At 44.8% G+C, this 22101-nt stretch overlaps 1 protein-coding gene across 5 annotated transcripts in view; it reads right to left on the bottom strand.

Annotated features, from left to right (window-relative positions):
• Nucleotides 1-22101, bottom strand: part of CIB2 (calcium and integrin binding family member 2) — a 117271-nt gene that overhangs the window by 43195 nt on the left and 51975 nt on the right. The window contains exons 1-3 of one of the 5 annotated variants that reach the window (XM_065559555.1): nt 4735-4947; nt 2579-2658; nt 1215-1326 (exon numbers count right to left, since the gene is read on the bottom strand). In XM_065559555.1, the coding sequence (XP_065415627.1) occupies nt 1215-1304 (90 nt within the window). In that variant the 5' untranslated portion in view covers nt 1305-1326; nt 2579-2658; nt 4735-4947. Of the gene's footprint in view, nt 1-1214; nt 1327-2578; nt 2659-4734; nt 4948-9445; nt 10032-21762; nt 21853-22101 lie in introns of those variants that run through there. The other 4 variants (XM_065559556.1, XM_065559553.1, XM_065559554.1 and 1 more) reach the window with 4 other exon arrangements.

Raw genomic sequence — 22101 nt, forward strand, 5'->3', positions numbered from 1 at the left:
TGTATTTCTAGATATCGTCAAAAAATCTACTATCATGTCTGGTGCTTCAATAAATACATTTTTCTGAGTCAAATGGGCTTCTGGGAACATGTATGATGTTGCCCCTGCCCTGAGCATGCACCAGACATGGTAGTCAGGGGACTAACAGTGCTGAACTTCGGTTTGAGTTTGGCTTTAAATGCGTTTCAATGTATGCTGACTTCAGAACTGTACATTTACTTTTTCACAAAAATAATGCATTTGCTTTTGCTTCCATTCAGGTGCTGATTGCTGTGCTACATTATGGAGATTTTCTAAACCATTGAAATGAAGACCACCAGTTACATTTTTGCACCATTCCCTTAAATATTTGGGTGACACTTCAAATGATGGCAGCAGTGTGTGGACTGTGGTTTTTGCATGATAGTACATAGAAACTCTATTAACCTATTTTATATTACATAAAAAACAAACAAACATATTATGTCATAACTGGTACAATTCAATACTTTGCTTCAAAAGGTTAAATGGTGTCTAACAATCTACACTTGTCCTATTAAACTATGGTACATTTAGTTGCTGTACTAGATAAAGGATAGATGTGTGGACTCATATTTCTCACTCCAAATTTTTGCATGATGTGAACCACATTTTGATTGTCTTATGGACACCCTCTCCTCCCACTAAGACCATGTGATATTCCTGTAGCAACACAAGCTCTTGCTTATATGGAAAAGTAATATTGGGAGTAGTTAGTGTGTTCTCAGCTTCTTTTTTAAGCAATTTAGCATCAGGAAACAAGGAAGAGGAACCAGCACCTGTGATAAGCCAGCTCTCTGAAGACCACCAGCAAGTTCTCCACAGATCACAGTGAAAGACTTACTGGCTTAGTGGTCTGAGCACAGATCTAGGAGCCAAGAACTCCTGGGGGGCCCTATCAGTTGTTTGCATACTGCTTCCATCAATTTCAACAGGAGTTGCATACATGCAGCTGACGTCGTGATGAGACACCTCTCCACCCTTTCAAATACTGGTCCTGGCTCCCTTGGTGATGGGGAAGTCTGTACTTCCTGTAGTTACATAAATCATTTCCAATGTCTGACATTGGTCCTGCCTGGAATATGAAGAGGAGGAACTCAGCTTCTCACATTATTTATCACTCAACCATGGTATCAAACTCACTCCCTTGAGGCAAATTTAACATGATGCCATTTTTAAGCAGTTAGAAGCAATACCTTTAGTTCAGGCATGTTAATTATAAGCTGTATAGGTAGTTTAACATCTGGATCCTTGGTGTAGTCCATGGGCACAATGTTCGGTGCCATTTCCTGGTATCGGCCGTGCAACCTACAAACAAGCAAAAAAGAAGTCCTTTAAGTAACTAATTCCATTCCATTCAGTAAACAGGCTCACATTGTTTTGCTGCTCTAGGCCCCATTTACTTTTATTAAAACAAGAGTCTTGCTGCTTGAGTCATAGCATTTAAGGCCAGAAGGGATCAACTAGTCTGACCTCCTGTATATCACAGAGTACACCAACACCACCCAGCACACTAAATCCAACAATAGAAATGAGACCAATGGAAATGAGACCCACAGGAGACTAAACTATCATGTGCCATAGGCAGACAATGGGAGGGACCAAAGTGAACCAGTGCTCGAGGCCCCTACAATGGCAGGGAATTGATTAAATGAGATATACCCAGATAATCCTGTCAAGTGACCTACTCCCACACACTGCAGTGAAAGGCAAAAAAACCCCAAGGTCATGACCAATGTGACCTGGGGGAAAATTCCTTCCTAACCCCACATATGGCGACCAGTTAGACCTTGAGCATGTGAGCAAGAACTAGCCAACCAAGCACCTGATAGAGAGAAAGCTTCATGTCACCGCAGAGCCCTAGCCCACCCTGCCTATCTCCAGCTACTACCATCCCAGATGCGTCAGAGGAAGGAGATAAAAAACCTCCCAGAATACACTGAAGGGGGAGGGTGAATCCTTTCCTAATTCCTGCCAGTGGCTGGCTCAAGCCGTGAAGCATGAGCTTTAGAAACATAGGATACAAACCAAAAGTGAGCCCCATGGCTGTTGAGCCCTGCCACGCACCATCACAAGCAACCCGTCACAGTTGCACTCAAATTTGTCCAGCTCTCTCTCAAAACTAACTAAGTTGTTTGACCCACAACTCCTGTGAGAAGGCTGTTCCAGAACCTCACTCCTATGATGGTTAGAAATTATTCTTCTAATTTCCAGCCTGAATATGTTTATGGCCTCTGACACTTCCAACTGATGAGCCCTCAGAAATTGTAGCAGAAATTCTTATTATTAGACCCTAAATGGATGACCTTGCACTTTGTACTTCTGAATTTCCACCCATTGCTGTCAGTCCAGTCTTCAAGTTCATCCAAATCTTCCCGTATAATACTCCAATCCACCTCTGTATGGACGATGCTTCCCAACTTTGCATCAGCAGCAAATTTCATTAGCACACTCCTACTTCTTCAGCCAAGGTCATTAATAAAAATACTGAATAAGATTGTTCCCAAGACTGATCCTTAAGGAATTCTACTTGTAATCTCTCTCCCATACAATAATTTACCTTTCAGCACAGCCTGTTGTTTTCTTCTCTTTAGCCAATTCCTTATCCACCTTACAGTGTTTGTACTGACCGCACCTTCCCTAATTGAATTACATTAATTAAATTGAATTAAAACTGTGCCGAATGCTTTACTGAAGTCCAAATATATTAGATCTACTGAGCTTCCCTTATCAAAAAAACCATTTATTTTCCTCAAAGAGGGAAATCAGATTAGTCTGGCTTTATCTACCTTTGGTAAACCCAAAATGTTGCAATACATCCCCTTTATTGTTTAGATCTATGAATTTAATTATTTTTGCTTTCATAATTTTCTCTAAACCTTTGCATACTACTGAGAAAAAAAAAAGAGAGCTTGATCCAGTACCTGACATGCAAACGGCAAGTAATGTCCATTAGACCCCTATCAGGGTGCAAAGCAGGAGTGGCATTCATAGGTGTCAGGATACAATAAGCTAGGTATGGAACTGGTGAGTCCGTGGGTGGGTCAGACCCAGTCTATATAATATGTCCACACAGCAAATGTGGCCCATGGCCATTCATTAGATGCATTTGCTGTGCAGCTACACAAGAACAGGATCAGCTAGGGTATGTCTATGCAATTGATATGCAGTGATGCAAGAACAGAGTTATCTGGAATATGTCTAGATTGCTTCTGGGAGCAAGACTCCCAGCCCAGCTCCACAGACTTATGCTAGCAGGGCTCATGCTAGCACACTAAAAATAGCTGTGTAGATGTTGTAGCTAGGGGCTGGAGCTTGGGCTGTCAAGCCTGAGGCAGGGGTGTTTCAGCCTGAGCTGCAACACCAAAGCAATGTCTACACAGCTATTGTTAGCATCCTAGTGCGAGACCTCCTAACTCTAGTCCGTGGATCCAAGCTGGGAGGCTTGCCCCGGGTGTAGCATAGACATACCCCTCGAGGGCCAATGACCTGGGCAAAAAGGTGTTTAAAAGACAAAGGATACATGACTGTGCTCGTGGTCACCCCAGTGGACAATAGCATCCTTGGTTGGGCCATGGATACATAAACCAAGCTCCCTTTTCTACCTGCACACCCTTCACTGAGGAGATTTTGACCCACTAGTGTAGCAATGAATTATACCAGTCTGCAAAGGATACTTCTATCTCACGCACTCCACATGACTATTTTGCCCACCACTGCCACAGTTGATCAATCAAACTAGTGTGTTGAAATGCGATAGACCACTACCAGGTTTTTCCCCATAGAGAAGCAAACCAGGAGCTTCCTAAACCCAGTTTCACTCTATAAACACAGCCTATGATGCCAATAATAACAAAATGAAATAAAATAATAAATAAATAAAAATAATACTAAAATAATAAAATAAAATAATAATGATACATAATAATGTTGTTTAGGGAGGGAACTGGGAGCAGGGGAGGCAGAGGCTTTTTGTATTCACTAAATCCTTAGGTACTGATGTAAGTTTAGATCTTTCATTAAAGCATTACAGCAAATTCCGAACACTGATATGGAGATGCCGTGGCAGTGCTATGGCTCAGTTCTTCGCTCAGAGCTGTCCCCACGTGAGTTGGGCAAAACTGCACAAATATTGGTTCTAAATGAAGTCGCTTCCAATGTGCTTGCACCCCAACTGTTTCCTTTCATGGCAAATATTCCAGTGAATGAGTTTATGGGTGGCAGCATTTGCAGAAACAGCCAGTTTTAAAGAAAACATTGAAGAACATTAGCAGGAAACAAACTTTTGAATTTGCAAACATGAGTCTTTGCTTCAGTAAACTGATTCTAACAGAACCATCCCATGTGAACAGTGGCCCAGATCCACAAAGGTATTTAAGCTCCTAACTTCCACTGATTTCAAGAAGCCTAAATACCTTGTGCCCAATCAAATCTAACTGAGCTCAGATTCTGGGCATTATATACTCACAATGAACTGCTCTCAAACAACCTGCAGACCAAACATTATTTGCAAAAATTGTCTGGTGACTAATTTTAAAGAATACCACATCTAAGAAAAAATCATTAGCTCTCTGCAGACAATTCACACATAGGGAAAGAGGTGAAATTCTAACACACTATTTGCTATAAATTGTTCGCTCAGTGATAATGGCTGCCCTGACCATCTGTGTGTCAGAGATCCAGTCACAAGACAGAAAGCAAAAAAGAAGCAAATACCAGAGAAGGCACTTGTCAGTATCCCAGTATCCAGCTGTGATAGTTCAGAGGAGCCCTGGTCTCACACCACTGCTGCACCTTATTATTTGTATTGCAGTAGTACCAAGGAGCCCCACTCTGGGATCAGGCTCCCCTATACTAGGTGCTGTACACATAGTGCCTGTCCCAAAGAGCTTACAGATTAATGACGATGAGATACAACAGGTGGATACAAACACACACGGGGGAACAAAGAGTCAGTTATAATTAGTGTAATAAGCAGTGGGCACAGTGCACCACCTGCCTTAATCATTGTCAGCAGCATGCCATAAATGGGTTTTAAGGACAGGTTTAGAGGAGGATAACATAGTCGCTTTGCCACTGACATTGATTTGCTATATGTTCTAGTGAGATAAGGAAACTTAACCTTGGGCTGTACTGGAAAATACAGCCAGGTTGCTCAGCAGTTGCTGTCACTGAGAGCATGTATTCACTTAACAATGCCAAAGGCTCTTTACTGTTGACCTGCCATCTGATCCTGCAACACCCTCACTCACAGCCTCAGACTGGATGATCACAATGGTCCCTTCTGGCCTTGGAATCTATGAATAGGTAGCTCCACTAAGTTTAATGGCATTACACACCTGAGTAAGGACTAGTCTCATGGGAAGATAAGGACAATTTTCATTCTCTTTGCAGGATTTGGCCCCCAGTTTGGATCAGTATCAATGATCTACAAGTGAAAGATTGCATTACAGTACCAATTCCCTATGCCATCTAGTCGAGTGCCCCTTGAAATGATTTTATACAGCTATTTGTGCCTAAATATTTTATATCACCTAGCTATACAGCAAGAAATATCTGAAGGGTCTCATAAAGGCTGATCTGCATCAGCATTATAATTTGTCAGCTGTTTCTCTGCAATTCTCCTCAGCTGCATTCAGTGCATTTCACAGAGAAGCTGTGTCAAGCTGTGATGTGCTCTTTAGTGTCATATGTAGGCCAGACTGTTTTACAAAGGCTTCCAAGAGCAAAATGTTAAGAGAAGTTAATGTCCCCACAGCTATCAAACACAGTTAACCACTTCTAGAGCCCTTAAAAATCTCATTTATGCTTCCAAGATTCCATGTGTAATGTTTTGGCTAAAGTCATTTTTTATGCATTTAGTAGAAAAATGAAAGTCATATTTTTCCTTTATAGGTTCAATTTATTGGAAGGTTTCTATAGGATGTTCTTAGTACTATATGACAGTATGATATAGCCTATCTATGTACATTTACAGATGTAATTTCATCAAGGGAATCTAGGCACATGATATACGAAGCATTTATAAACCACTGCCTGATTAGCTTGCTGATAATCACCAAACCCCAGAGGACAGAATTATACATCTTGGCTCGGAGCCTTGGCTATGGCTAAGGATCACACAATGCACCTCAGGGGGGATATTGCAAAGACGCCTGACCTGTCTATGCATCTCTGCTCGCCGGGTGTAACACAGAACAGCCTAAGAGCTGCTCTAAATTACATTGGCTGTCAAAAGGCACAAGGGCCTGATACAGCAACCAAAGTTTGCTGGAGGATAAGGAAGCTCCAGCCATGTCCCCTTTCTCCTTCAGTTATACCTGCTGCACCAGGAGCAGGAGAAGGGGAGGTAACATAGAAGCCTCTACACTAGCTCTGTGTCATAAACTCATAGATTTTAAGGCCAGTAGGGAGCAGCAGATCATCTGGTCTGACCTCTTGTATATCACAGATCATAGAATTTTACCCAATAACGCCTATATCGAGCCCAATGACTTGTGTTTGACTCACTGAGGGGCCCCTACACTGGGCCGATCCTCACGAGGCTGCACTATTGTGTATAGTTATTTAAAAACAATAACAGTATTGAGAAGATACTTATTGTCTTCCAGTCTATAGGCTTGATTTGAGGGTACATGAGTACACAGCCCCCACTAACTACAAGGATCAGGCTCCAAGTCTTATTCTCATCTCTTTTCTAAGGCTGCCAATTTCCTAAACTGTCCCACAGAACAAGCTCCTGACTCACAAGATCAGGATGTTCACGCTAGGATGTTTTCTTGGTAAGTCATGATACTACACAATGTTATAACCCAACGCCATCATGATCAAGGTTGTCACTGCATCATGACATTTTGCATGCTCACCAAGGACCCTGTTCCACCATGCTGAATAGTATCTTATTTTTGAGTAATCCTGTTTTATTCAGTGGGACTACTCAGAGTTTAAGGTACTACTCAGAATAAGCAAATATACTCGGGGCCAGAGCAATTTCAGAACTCACTCAGCACTTAGACACCAAGGTGTTAGGCACCTGAGAAATGCCACAAATAAACTTTCTCAAGTGATACTTGATTGATTCAAGCTCACCTGCAATAAAAGTGGGTGAAACCTGAAAGCTACAATGTGCCCCCTATAATCTCATTTCTTTACTTCTGCTTCCTTGTGCCCCCATGTTTTTTCTTTCATCCTCTCCCACTGCACTTTAGATGTTTTAATTTTACTCTGAGCAACATTCCAAAGGACAATATATGCTTTGCATTATGTGCTCTTCTGAGATTATGTTCTCTTTCCATGCATTTTTCAGAGGTCACTTACAACATCAAGTGCTGAAAAAGAAGCATATAAAAACACCCAGGACTCCCATCTCTTGTAGATCTAGTTGGTATTAAATTTGATCATGAAAAGAATCCAATAATGACATGAATCAGGTTGTTATTTAGATAGAAAAAGAATAGGGAAGAGTTTTTTAGAGATGCATTTGTTTAAACAATCCAAAGGGTGCAAACACCAAAGAACCACAGTCTTGACCATCATATTCAGCAGCACACCAGAAGGTTCTCTAAGCTCATTTCAATCAGCTTCTGGCTCATATAACCATCAGCAACTATTGAAATAACATTTTCTTTATCACCGTGCAAAAGCTGCTTTCAGCAGACTCACAGTATGATGAATGTGGTTACATGCTAATGGATGGTCCTCTGTCAGCAAGCTTGTGATTTATCAAATGAATTTACAATGCCTTTTGTCATACAGCTTCAGTTAACTAGTTTTGGTGCTGCAATTTGGAGGTATATGAATAATGATAGAATGGGGCCAGAAAAAAAGTCAGACTCCTATAGTGAAATCCTGGCCCAAGTGAAATCAATGACAAAGCTCTCATGCACTTCAGGGGGGTCAGAATTTGACCCCAAGTGTGAAAGGGACTCAAGGAAAACTGTTTCTCACATTCCCATGTGATAGGAGATAAAATTCAGAGGGAGGATAACCAGTGGTTAATCTCCAGCTGTCAGGAAGGATATCTTGCAGGTATTTATTTCTGCTTCAACTTTAGCCTATATTTCCCTGATGATTATATTGTATTTCCTTGATGGTTATATTAATCTTTAGCTTCCTTAACATAACTCTGCAACAAAATAGTATGGGTTCATTTTCTATTGCACAAGGAAGAAACTTTCATACTCTTGCTAATCATGAACAGAGATTAGGTACTGTTTGTAAAACACTTTGAAGATGTTAGGTGCTGCATACTGTAACTGCCACTGTCTGTATCCACTTGTTGTTTGTGTCTTGTCTTAAACTGAGATCATGAGCTGTTTGGGGGCAAGGATTGTCTTTTTATAATGTCTTTATGTAGCATAATGGGGGCCTGGTCCATGACTGGGGTTCCTAGGTGCTACTGCAATAAAAATAATAATACTGCTATTATTAATTTTGTTTATTTAAGTTTAGATAAATCTATTCCCACCAGCAGGCATGGAAACAATTAAAATAACAGTTCTCACAGATATTATGTATGCAGTGTAGTTGTAGCTGTGTCAGTCCCAGGCTATTAGAAAGACAAGGTGTGTGAGGTAATATCTTTTATTGGACCAACTTCTGTTGGTCAGAGAGACAAGCCATCGAGCTACACACAGCTGTTCTTCAAGTCTGGGAAAGGTACTTCCAGTGTCACAGCAAAATGCATGGTGGATTATTTAGCATATCCTGCCAACAAATCCTGCATCTTAGCATAGGGTTAGACTAGATGACCCTTGTGGTCCCTTCTAACCCTATGATTTTAAGTAGTTAGCACATATTGTAAGGGACCATTCAAGATAGAGCGGCCTGTTAACACCTCTGCAGTCATAGGACAAAAAGAGGGGGTTAATGGATTACAGATTGTTGTAATAAACCATAAATCCAGTGTCTGTTCAGTGCATGATTTTTAGTGTCTAGCAGAGAAATGAATTTAAGCTCCCAAGTTTGTCTTTTTAAAGTGTTGTGAAGATTTCCTTCAAGGATGAGGACTGATAAGTCACAGAGACACAGCAGTGCACTGAGCCCTTGCACAACAGAATTAATTAAACCAGCCAGTCATTCAAGCAGCAAGACCCCACTAAAACCTCTCCCTCCTGAGGCCTCAGCCTGGCCTCAACGCCACAGCCAACAGATATTCTTTATATAAGAACTGAGCTGTTTCACCCCAAGGTGAGGGACCACATTCTGGAGTCAAGGTGTCTTCATGGAAAATATCCCGCTAGCAGCTCCTTCTGGAGTCCCCCTCTCACTGCAGCTGTGGCAGTATCATAAAGAGCAGATGGAGCTGAACATAAAAGGGGTGTCTAACTCTTGTAAGCATTTTTTGCCTGTATCTTAAGAAAATCATTTCTTCAACTACGATGCACAGCAAGAATTGTGCTATACAGAAATTAAATATCCCACTGACCTCATCACATTTCAGCAGCACTTGCTATCACACAGATAGTTTGCTGACTCTGTCCAATATGCAATTTCATAAATACTGTGCACTTTGAGATAAAGCAGCCATTTCTAGCTTTAAACAGTTCTCTAAACAGCATTTGCAAGGGCTTCTCTAAATGCACTGGGAGAAGCAGCTGAAAGCAAAACCTCCAAACCCATATTATTTTTTAGGATTAATTAATGTTTTAACCCTTTTTAGCCTTCGGAGACTGGAATGGTGTTTCATTCTACAAAAATACGGTATTCCATTCCCTCCAAGCTTCCCCACATGTATTATCAATGGGATAGCTGGGCATCATTCTGGACTCCATTCCAAAGCACACTGAAGTGTGCCTATTCATATTGCTTAGATTTACTCTTCTCCAATTCTCTCATTAGTCCCCTCCTATCTGGCTTCTGTGCTGTCCATCCACCAGAACTTCCCTCAGGACAGCCACTAATGTGACCTCCTAGGTAACCATACGTGCCAAGGTCAGGCCAGATGGCTTCAGGAAAGTGATCCTATTGAGATCCAGGATGGCTTCAGGAGAGTACTAGAAGGCAAATATATTAGCCCCAGACTAAGTAGGTCTCTTTTCCCTGGGTAAGGTAACAGGGAAGGTTCCCGAACAATCAGGAACTTTCTGGAAACAATTAAGGCAGACAGGCTGATTAGAACACCTGCAGCCAATCAAAAAGCTGATAGAATCAATTAAGGCAGGCTAATCAGGGCACCTGGGTTTAAAAAGGAGCTCACTTCAGTTTATGGTGTGAGTGTGAGGAATTAGAAGCAAGAGGCACAAGGTGCTGAGAGGGTGTGCTGCTGGAGGACTGAGGAGTACAAGTGTTATCAGACCCCAGGAGGAAGGTCCTGTGGTGAGAATAAGAAAGGTGTTTGGAGGAGGCCATGGGGAAGTAGCCCAGGGAGTTGTAGCTGTCATGCAGCTGTTACAGGAGGTACTATAGACAGCTGCAATCCACAGGGCCCTGGGCTACAACCCTGAGTAGAGGGTGGGCCTGAGTTCCCCCCAAACCTCCCAACTCCTGATCAGACATAGGAAGTGTTGACCCGGACTGTGGGCTCCACCAGAGGGGAAGAGCTCTGAGGTGACCAAATCTGCCAATAAGCGCAGGACCCACCAAGGTAGAGGAGGAACTTTGTCACACATAGCAAAGTAGCATTTCCCCTTTGCTCATCTTAGGATGCTTTGCTGGAATCAGAGCAACAGTTTGTGTTTCATAGATTTTATGCTGGGAGAAAACCATTAGGATCATAGTTTGACCTGCACAACACAGAGCGTAGAATTTCACCCAGTCTTGAGTGAAATTTTGGTAGAAATACAAAGGTGTCTTGTGCTGCTCACCAAATTAAGTGGTGTCACAATAAATGATGTCCCCCATGCAAGTAACAGTCTGCTACCGGTAGGAACAACACACTGGGCAGGTGTGTGAGAGATGGCAACGATGTATCCCAGCTATCATGGACTTGTGTTTGTGTGCAGTATCTGACTTTTTAAAATAAGAGCAATGGATGAGGGCTCAGTGAGTGGGTGGTGGGGAGGGTTAGGAGGAGAGCAGCAGTTGGAATAGCTGTTATTTTTGCTCAGTATGAAGACTGAGACTCAGTCTTTCTGTGACACATACAACATTAGCACAAAGTGAACACACCCCAAGAGTAATAAAAGGACCTTTCCTGCTAATGAACCCCCTATCCTATCCAGAGAAACCAAATCAATCTATTTATATAGAAATGGGTCCAAATTCTGATGTGGCTCATCGTGATATGTGAGTGTCAATTGCAAAATAAGAGTATGGTGTTGTCAATCTCATCCTGTTCAGAAAAGCAACTGAGTTTCATATTAGATTACAGAACTGCTTTTGTTGTCCCACAGGATACCAAGCCACTTGTGTCTTCCAGTGTAAGTCCAACAATAGTGCTCATCTTATTTACCATGGACCCATTTCACGTAATTAGCTTCCTTGTAAAGCATTTTGGGAAGTAAAATTGTGCAAGAGTTGTGCCTCCTTGACCAATGCATCCTGTCTCCTTGTTTGTGCTTTTCTCATTGCTTAAACATTTAGCTGTTGCAACTGTATAAAGGAAAACGATATTCCTGCAGCACATTTGCATCTCTTTGTGGCATTTCAGCAGTCCATGAATGTTAGGAGACATTGTTGAGTCTGAACTTTTGATGAGCTTAAACTTAACCCAGACTTGATGTCTCTGTCTGAACTTTTAATCAAAGCTCTGACCTGCGAACTACTCATGACACCCCCCCTCCCCTTAAGTAGCCATCTCCCCTTATCTCTTTTTGAATTTACATTTTAACCTGTTTTATCCTGTAGAATCTTGTTTGATTATGCATGACCATTATGATCTGTTAATCACTTTGTTTACTTCTGTGTATAAATATTGATGCTCACCCCTAATAAACTTGCCACACTTACTCTGAAGCCTTTCAAGCTAAGGATAGTGTGAGCCCGTTGATCAACGAATTGGTGTCTGGTCTCTGACAGATTGTGAGCCCATACCAACTCCGCACGAACTCGGGTGCTGGAGAGGTGAGTGAGGACTTGCTTTTTTACCTAACAATTTGGGGGCTCGCCCGGGATTTCCTTCTGGTGCGGTGCCTCTGTCCAGTGGTCAGACCACTCATATACAAATTGGCAGGCGCCACGGGAGATTTCTCCCAGCCAATTCAATATTGAGGGGTCGTGTACTGGACAGCAGGGTAAACGCCAGTTGGAGGGCTCCTGTCAGACGCCATGGGTCAAGGGACTAGCGTGCCTCTTGAGAGTCCGTTGGGGATTGTAAATAAGTTATGGAACGAAGGGAAACTCCCAGTACAGACAGGAATGTCTAGGAGAAAGTTGTACACACTGTGTGTAAGGAATTGGACTGGGTATACCGCGGTATTGGCCAACCCGGAGATGAGGTGGCCTTCGTATGGCTCTTTCGAGCAGGCTGCCTTAAGAGGAGTAAGGAGCCAGATCGAAAAAGACCATCCGGGACAGTTATGTTACTGGTTTTGTTGGGACACAGCAGCAGAGCTGTGGAGATCTTTAAAAATTATGGCAGTCAGGTATTCTCCCGAGAGTGAACCCCCTCCATGTTATTTCGATGAAGGGTGTAAACCACGGCGTGTTTTGATTCGTCAGTTGGTCCCCACTGCACCTGCCCCTATTCCTCCGCAGGGGGACTCTCTCCAGGGCGCAGAGGGGAATCTGCAGGACTCCAGGTCGGAATCGCTGCAGAGGGATAAGGGGGAAATGGAAGGGCACACCTCGGGAGGAGTAATTACTAGGCAAAAGATCAAGCAGATGCAGCAGGTTGCATACCCCTCCCCTGAGAATAGCCCAGAGGCTGCCTCCGCCAAACCTTTTGTGAGTGATAAAGGTGAAAGTAGAGTAATGCCTTTACAGGTGCACGACCAACCTTTTGTGGGCAATGATGGCCAGTTACAACATACTAATATTGTGGAATATAAAGGATGGCTAGAATGGGACTTGAAAGAGTGGGGACGGTTGTCGGGGTCCTTTGGGGAAAATCCCCGAAAGATCACAGAACTTTTAGAAAGATTGTTTAAGTCATAATCCTACTTATATGGATGTAGATCAGTTGTTAAGTAGAGTTTTGACCGGAGAGGAACGTAGTAGATTGTGGATGGCAGAAAGGACATGGGGGGATAGCGATGCGGTTAATATTACTTGGATGGATAGGCGGGATCAAGCTGCTGGCTGGAATCCCCTAGACTGGAGTCAGCCAAGGCTGACTCAGCTGCGAATAGATCGAGAGCGATTGTTAGAGAGACTCAAAGAAATGGCTCGCCGCTCGCCTAATCAGGCTAAGTTCATGCAGATTCGGCAGGAATCTGATGAGCCACCCAGAAAGTTCTGGTCGAGGCTATTGGAGGGGGCCCGAATGTTCACTCAGATGGATCCTGAGAGAGAAGCAGACCACCCTACTCTTATTTCATTTTTTGTGAATCAGTCAGTGCCCCCTGTAAGGGATTATTTCTTAAAGTTTCGCCCTGGTTGGGGAGGTGAGTCAGTCACTTCAGTGTTGGACGTAGCTGATTTTGCATGGGAGAAAGAAAGGGAAAGTAGTAAAAAGAAAGAGAAAAAGGAAGAATATAAGTTGATGGCTTTAGCTTTTCACGGCGGTGTTCGAGGCAGAGGCCGTGGCCATGGCAGGGGATTTCAGGGTGCTCGGGGAAGAGGGTCCTGGCAACCCCAGCCACCAGGAAATTGTTTTCAGTGCGGACAGCCCGGTCACTTTAAACGTGAATGCCCCTGGGGACGCCCAGAGGGTCTGGTTGCATCCGCAGATACTTACACCAGGGACGAATACACCCCTGCACCACCAGCTCAGCCCGTTCCCCAGGCCTGGATCAACTACGGGCAACAGCAGCAGCTGCAGCAAACTCAGCCTCCTCAATGACGGTACCCCGGGGGCGAAGGCAAACAATGTGATGGTCTTATTCCCTTAATGTCTTTAGCCGGCTCCTTCCTCACTTTCTCCCCTCCCAGCAAAGAGCCTCGTCTAACCCTTTCAGTCCAGGGACTGCCTGTCTCCTTCCTCATTGATACTGGAGCTACTTTCTCTCTTTTTAAATCATGCCCCCTCTCCCTGGCTATCCTCTGAGGTTAAAACTGCAACTGGGGTGGAGGGCAACCCACAGTCTCTGGGACTCACTTTGCCTCTAAATGTTATTTATGCTGATAAATGTTTTTCTCACCGTTTTCTTTTTTCCCCAGCTTGTCCGATCCCTTTGATGGGCCGGGATTTACTCTGTAAGCTTGAGGCTACTTTAACCTGCACTCCTGAAGGGGTAGGATTATTGATGACAGTGTTAGGAGATTTGGCCCCAACTCAGGGTAATTGGGAAACCCCCCCATCTCTCTCCCCTGACCTCACTGACTTGTCTTTAACCCTCTGGGGAATTTCTGACACTGATGTTGGCCTGCTCCTTTCAGCAGAGCCAGTAAGGATTCAAGTGAAGCCCTCCTTAACCCCCTCCCCCCGTCAGTCCCTCAATACCCCCTGTCGTTGGAAGCCCTGGAGGGCATCCGCCCCATTATCGAGGGATTCATTGCACAAAAGCTAGTCCGCCCTCAGCGCACCCCCTGTAACACCCCTATACTGCCTGTCAAAAAGCCTCCTAAAAAGGACGGAGACCCTATTCGTTGGCGCTTTGTACAGGATCTACGGGTTGTTAATCAGTATGTGGTCCCTCTTCATGCAGTAGTTCCTGATCCAGCTACTATCATCAGCCAAATCCCCTGGGATGCTGAGTGGTTCACTGTTATTGACTTAAAATCAGCCTTTTCCAGCATTCCTGTGCACCCAGACTCTCAGTATCTCTTTGGTTTCACCTGGAAGGGACAAAGTTATGTCTGGCAACGACTTCCTCAAGGCTACAGAGACAGCCCCACGATTTTCAGCCAATGCCTCCGCCACGACTTGGAAGGCTTCACCAGTCCGCAGGGATCCACGTTAGTCCTATACGTAGATGACATCCTATTAGGTAATCACGAAGAAGCTGCCCTCCGCATCGATGGTAAGGCACTTTTATTATACCTACACACCAGAGGCCACAAGGTAGACCCTAACAAGATTCAGTGGGTCTCACAGAAGGTCCGATATCTGGGCTTCCTGTTAACCCCAGAGGGAAGACAAATGGACCCAGTTCGCATAAAGACTATCCAAAACTGCCCTCTGCCAAACACCAAGAAACAACTTCGAGGTTTCTTAGGATTAATTGGCTTCTGTCGCCCCTGGTTACCGTCCTGCGGGGAGTTAAGCAAACCGCTCCACCGACTCACTGCTAACCTTGCTCCTGACCCTTTGCAGTGGTCCCCGGACACAATCCAAGCCTTTCAGTTACTCAAGGACAGTGTGGCCTCCTCCATGTCTCTCCGCCCCCCCCAATTATAGCAAACCCTTTCACCTTTTTGTCCACGAGAGGGGCGGAATTGCTAGTGGCGTCCTTACCCAGCTGAGCGGGCCCCACCATTTCCCGCTTGCTTTTTACTCTCAGCAGATCGACCCTGTTGCTCAGGGAACCCCATCCTGCACCCGGACTCTGGCAGCAGCTGCCCTGCTGATCACAAAGGCAAGGAGCCTGACCCTGGGTCATTTTACCACGGTTTGGACCTCTCATGCCTTGTCAGCCCTTCTGCGTAGGGGCACAACCCAAGTCTTTTCGGCCAATCGTCAGCAACAGCTAGAGGCCGAACTCTTAGAAGACACTAACCTAATTTTTGAAAGGTGTGGGCCCCTTAATCTAGCTACTTTGCTTCCTGACCTGCCAGTCCTCCAGGATCAGCACGACTGTGTGGAAGTAGTTTATAGCATCTTACAGATAAGGGACAACCTGTTTGACGTGCCACTGGACAACCCTGATTGCATCCTCTTCTCGGACGGAAGCTCCTTCTATGTTGATGGCAAGCGTTTCACCGGTTATGCAGTCACCTCTGAATGGGACATTCAAGAGGCCGCCTCACTGCCAGGCAACTGGGGAGCCCAAGCCGCCGAACTCTATGCCCTGGCCCGAGCTTGCCAGTTGGCCGCTGGTAAGACCGTTACCATTTTTACTGATAGCAAGTATGCTTTTGGAGTTGTGCATTGTCACATCCACCTCTGGAAGTTTCGAGGTTTCCAGACAGCTGCCGGTAAACCCATTCAGCACCTCCCCCTCATCCACAAGCTTTTGGACGCCCTCCAAGAACCCTCGGTCCTGGCTGTAGTTCACTGCCGGGCCCATACTAAAGATGATAGCCCCGTCACCCGTGGGAATGCCCTGGCTGACGCCTCCGCCAAGACGGCTGCTGTCTTACCCTTAGCCATGCCCATGTTGGCTATTGCAGCCTCCTCCTTTACTCCACCGTACCCCGTACCAGTACCCGCTGCTGAACTACAGTCGTGGGAAAGCCTCGGAGCCACTCTGGTCAAAGGGACCTGGCTTATGCCGGATGGCCGAGCCTGCCTCCCTCGCTCCACATACCCCGTGGCAGTTCGCTGGCACCATGATAAGGGGGGTCACTACGGCACGCACGCCCTTGTGGACACCATTGCTCGCTTTTGGTATGCTCCAGGCATTCAACCCTACTGCCTGTCAATAGTGAAAGCATGCAGCACATGTCAGCGTAATGGACCTGCTCCGCCTCTTAAAAAAATTAAGGGTGGAAGACCTCCGCCTGCTGCTCCATTTCAACATCTTCAAATTGACTTTGCAGATATGCCAAAGGCTTTTGGGAAAAAGCACCTCCTTGTTTTGGTTTGCCCTCTGACTTCCTGGGTCGAAGCTTTTCCTACTGCTAATTGTACTGCTGCCACAGTGGCGAAGATTCTCCTTAGAGACATTGTACCCAGTTTTGGCATCCCTCTCGTGCTTGACTCAGATCGCGGACCTCACTTTACTGGTCATGTCCTTGGCCGTTTAGAACAAGGACTGGGCATTTCACACTCCTTTCATACACCCTACCACCCTCAGTCTAGCGGGAAAGTTGAGCGTATGAATAGGGAGCTTAAGTTTACATTGGCTAAATACTGTCAGGAAACAGGATTAAAGTGGCCTCAGGTACTTCCCTTGGTCCTGTTTCACCTTCGTACTCGCCCAACCCGTGTATTGGGATTATCCCCCTTTGAACTGCTCTATGGACACCCCCCTTTCAAAGGCGGGGCGCTACCACGTGCTGATGTTTCACTATTGGGAGGGGATCATATGACCGCGTGCCAGTTTCTCTCCCTACAGGCTCGCCTCCGTACCCTTTGGAAAGCCTCGCAGTTTTCCCAGACCGTGCTGCTGGAAGAACAGATCCACCCGTTCCAACCAGGGGACTTCGTCTGGGCCAAAAAGTTCATTCGTGGCGACACCCTCCAGCCGAGGTTTACTGGACCCCACCAGGTTCTTTTAACAACCCAGACTGCAGTGTTCCTGGAAGGACGCAAATCCTGGATCCACCACTCCCACGTCAAGCCAGCCGTAGTGGACCACAGTGACGGACCAGCAGCTCTTGCCACCACTGAGGACACTGCCTCCGACCAGTGGACCAGCTTACCTCTTTCAGACATCAGACTTAAATTGACTCGGAAAAAATGAGAGGACCTTTTATTCTGACAACTGTATGTTTTTTATTGTGCCTTTTTCGTTTATTTTCTGCTTATGAAGATAATGCTTTTATTAGATATTCCCACGAGGTTAAAACTCGTATTTTAGGAAATAGAAGTAATTGCTGGGTATGTACTCAATTTCCAGTAAATGCAGAACAGGGACTCCCCTTCACACCCATTCCCCTGACCACTGCTAATATGACTTGGATGCCACCGGCTAGAGTAAAAGATCCAGTCCCACACAATCTTACATGGGACAAAACAGGAGTGCCAATTAACAGATATCTCAGGGTAACCAATCAGACAGGATCACTGTGTTTTGTTAAAGAAGAGGGGTCAACTTTTGTGGGAACAAGTAAATGCAACATGTATTTTAATGGCACCGCCTTTAGTAAAAATCTTGGCTTCAAGCCTTGCGCATCCCACTTATCCCACATGTGGATCCCTCACCCCAATCCAACTTTTTCATGGGTGGGCAGGCCTTCAGAGTCAGCTTTTAAGAAGCCCTGCTCAGATCACGAGGGTGTCCAACTAATTGCTAAGGGACATACGATTGCCTTCTACAACTGCTCAAGCAGTACTACACTGCCCTTTGAAAACACCACTACCAAATTGTGCCTCTGCAGTTCGCACAACGACCCCTCTGCGTTACCAGGGGAACAGTGGTCCAACGGGTGGTGGGTTACCTCCTACTTTGAGAAATGGAATACCCGAAACGCATTGTATGGAACATACTGGGTGTGCGGGCCCAAAGCTTATTACTTTCTCTCCCCTGATTGGGCAGGGTCATGTTATTTGGCATGGCTAACACCGCCTTCTCGCATCTCCCTCACTCCCCCTCATTTTCCCCACGTTCGTAACATCCGTGAAACCTTCAGAGATATTAATATCCGTGATGGTTTGTCGTGGCAGCGGTGGGCTGGTCTCATTAGCTTGAGGGGTGGTGTCATCCGTCTACAGGGACTACTAGAATCTTTAACCAATGAAACTGCGACCCTATTTGAGAATCAGGCTGGGGAAATGTCCCAGCTGGGCCAGTTAGCTTTGCAAAACCGAATGGCTTTAGACATAATGAGCCACCTTATGATTGGTGGGGAGCCTTATGGAATTGGCTGCCTGGATTTGGGTGGGTTAAAAAACTCTTGGTGGGTATTGTTGGGGCCATAGTAATCCTTATAATACTGTGTTGCTGTATTCAGTGTGTCCCCTCCCTCATAGACTCATGTAAGTCAGTTTATTCTTTTCCTACTTCAGCCAAGGGCCTTACTCTCTTCGAGTTGGCCCAGGCTGAAATTGCCAAGCGGCCCTTGGCTCCTTAAAATGGGGTGTAGCTTTTGGTAAATAGTTATCCCAAAGCTACAAATGGAGGAATGTTGAGTCTGAACTTTTGATGAGCTTAAACTTAACCCAGACTTGATGTCTCTGTCTGAACTTTTAATCAAAGCTCTGACCTGCGAACTACTCATGACACCCCCCCTCCCCTTAAGTAGCCATCTCCCCTTATCTCTTTTTGAATTTACATTTTAACCTGTTTTATCCTGTAGAATCTTGTTTGATTATGCATGACCATTATGATCTGTTAATCACTTTGTTTACTTCTGTGTATAAATATTGATGCTCACCCCTAATAAACTTGCCACACTTACTCTGAAGCCTTTCAAGCTAAGGATAGTGTGAGCCCGTTGATCAACGAATTGGTGTCTGGTCTCTGACAGATTGTGAGCCCATACCAACTCCGCACGAACTCGGGTGCTGGAGAGGTGAGTGAGGACTTGCTTTTTTACCTAACAACATCACCAAGGGAACGTTACAAGCAATGTTCCTTGGCAGGCTATTAGAATGATTAAGCTACACAACAAGGCAGAAAGACACAGAGAGGAGTATGTTCCATGTGATTAGCTTATCAGAGATCGTAAATAAAACCCATTCCTGTTTGCCCTACTGCTGGGAAGCATGGCCAGAATTTTAGAACTGGACAACACTTCTGATCAGAGAACTAAGTTCGGTTTTTAGAATCAGAAGGAAAATGCATATTCTTAGGTAGAAAAACACAGCACCATGTACCTGAATATCTGTCCTTCCTGTACTTGGTAATAATGCACCTATGTGTTTTACCTGGAAGTCTCTCTATGAAGACACACAAAGGTTATTTTTAAAGATAGTTGAACTAACAGCTGCTTATCAGAGCCATTCTGCCAATGCTAGCTGTGAAAGAAGGGACGCATGGCAGGGTACTCTGTAAATGGTTTAATAATTAACAGTAATTTTGACTGAGCTGCTCACCCATCTGATTGTCCTCCCTCCTTCCACCCTCCCATAAAAACACCAGGGAGTTAGAGACAAGAGAGGAATTGTGAGGTAAAGGGCAGAAAGGGTTCAAATGCCACCATCCCAATGGTAGAAAAAATAACATTTTATTCTCTATTGTTTGCTTTGTTTCTTTGTTACCACAGATCAGATCTCTCTCTTCTTGGGCCCATCCATCTACTAGCTAATGGACCAGTACTTCAGTTTTTACCAGCTGAGGATTGGGCCCATAGGCTTTAGTTCTAGCTCACTCTCAGTTGAAGGGAGAGACATGTCTGACAATCTAAACTGAAACGCAGAGTCACAAACTTCTCCCATTCAGCCCTAAGTTCTATCTCTTCTCTCACCCAGGCAATTGTCTGATCACCTGGCTTTTCATCTCACTGCCATGATGTTTTTACTAAAATGTATCTATTGATTTTTTTCTATGCTTTTTCATATACTGTTTATTCCGGCATTGATCCTCGAGCACGGAGAGCTGGGAATATATCCGTTGAAGTAGAATAGGATTTCCAGCTACTTCCTGTAAATAATTAACCTTTTAGACAAAAAACAAAGGCTGTCCCTGTTCTTTTCTGGAGTCTGACAGACAGGACGTATTGACAGGTTTCTGAGAATCTTTGGAGATGGGACCAAGTGAATGGAATCGCCTGCTGCAATGATATTCATGGCTGAACTTTACAAAAAATTGCTTTATTGTAAAACATTTCATTCAGGATAATGGATGACTGCATAAAGTACGGGAGAAGAGGGAGTGCATTTTTAGCTCGAGTAACAGTTCCAGTTGTGATTAAACACTGTGACGTGAATAAACAGTTAAGGCAGGATAATGCTGTTGTGCACGTGCTGAGAATGCACCTTCTGAATGGAACATTTTCCCTATAGCAGCGGTTCTCAAACAGTGGGTCGGGACCCCAAAGTGGGTTGCAACCCCCTTTGAAAAGGGTTGCATGGGCTGGCTTAGATTTGCTTGGGCTCAGGGCTGAAGCCCGAGCCCGACTGCCCAGGGCTGAAACCAAAGCCCAAGGGCTTCAGCTGCTGGGGGGCAGCGCTCAGGTTACAAGCCCCGTGCCTGGGGCGGAAGCCCTTGAGCTTCAGCTTTGGCCCCTCTGCCCAGAGCAGTGGGGCTTGGGTGAGCTCAGGCTTCGGTCCCTCTCCTGGGGTTGTGAAGTTATTTTTGCTGTCAGAAGGGGGTTGCGGTCCAATGATGTCTGAGAACCCCTGCCCTATAAGATAAGGTAATCTCAGTTTCTCAGGGCAGTTGTCCTTGGCATGGGGAGGTAAGGAAGAGATTGCAGGAGGCTCCTTGGGGTACCCACTGCATCCTTATGGGATGCAATCACTGCTGAAACTGGACTGTGTCCACAGATGCACCCCTCTAAGCTCCTGCTAGCATGTGGAGACTGATGCTAGGAGGAGAGAACACAGACCTCTAAAAAGTGTAGGAAGGGCCACTTTTGAACATGTGACCTGCTCTACTCCACCAGTTTTATCCCTGAACTTACCCTATGTACACCTATGTAGTCAACTGTGCACCTCTCCATTAGAGCCACTGGTTCATAATTTAGCTGATAATATCTAGAATTAAAGTTGCATTCTGGTGTGTATTTAGAGAAATAGGAGGTGGTTTATGTGGCACTGGCAGCTGGCTAGCTCAGGTCAAGACCTCAAAGAAGTTTTAAGTGTACCAGTTCATTGGCGGGTGAGCTTCAAAAGAATGTTAAAAGGTACTATTGTATATCTAGGCAATTCACTCTTTAGAATAGATGTTAATTGTATTTGTCTTCCTCTACCTACATCCTGTTTAATGTATATTACTGTAACTCAATTAACCTGTTGTTGCTATATCCTTTTTCCGTGTCCTGTAACTCTGTAATTACCTTTACATTGTGTATGCAATGCTACTTAAAGCAGAGACTCAGCCCCTTCTCCCCTATGTCCCAGATGCAGAAGTGATTCAGATGCAGATCCTGGCAGACGAGAAAGGACACAATCAGGAAATGATGGAACTCCGAATAAAGGAGAAGAAAAATACAAGAAAGATCTAGCATAGCACATCTGTTTCTGTGTTTGTCTAATATAAATAGCAAGTGTCTAACCCATCCCAGGATAACAATTCACCATTAAGGAAAGTATCTTTTAGAGGAAGAGAGGGCAGCTGCTCAGTCATGATCAAGGATACTGCATGCCTTTTCCCTCTCTATATATTACTATCTTAT

Source organism: Chrysemys picta, chromosome 10, assembly GCF_011386835.1.
Source record: "Chrysemys picta bellii isolate R12L10 chromosome 10, ASM1138683v2, whole genome shotgun sequence".
Classification (NCBI taxonomy): domain Eukaryota; kingdom Metazoa; phylum Chordata; order Testudines; family Emydidae; genus Chrysemys; species Chrysemys picta.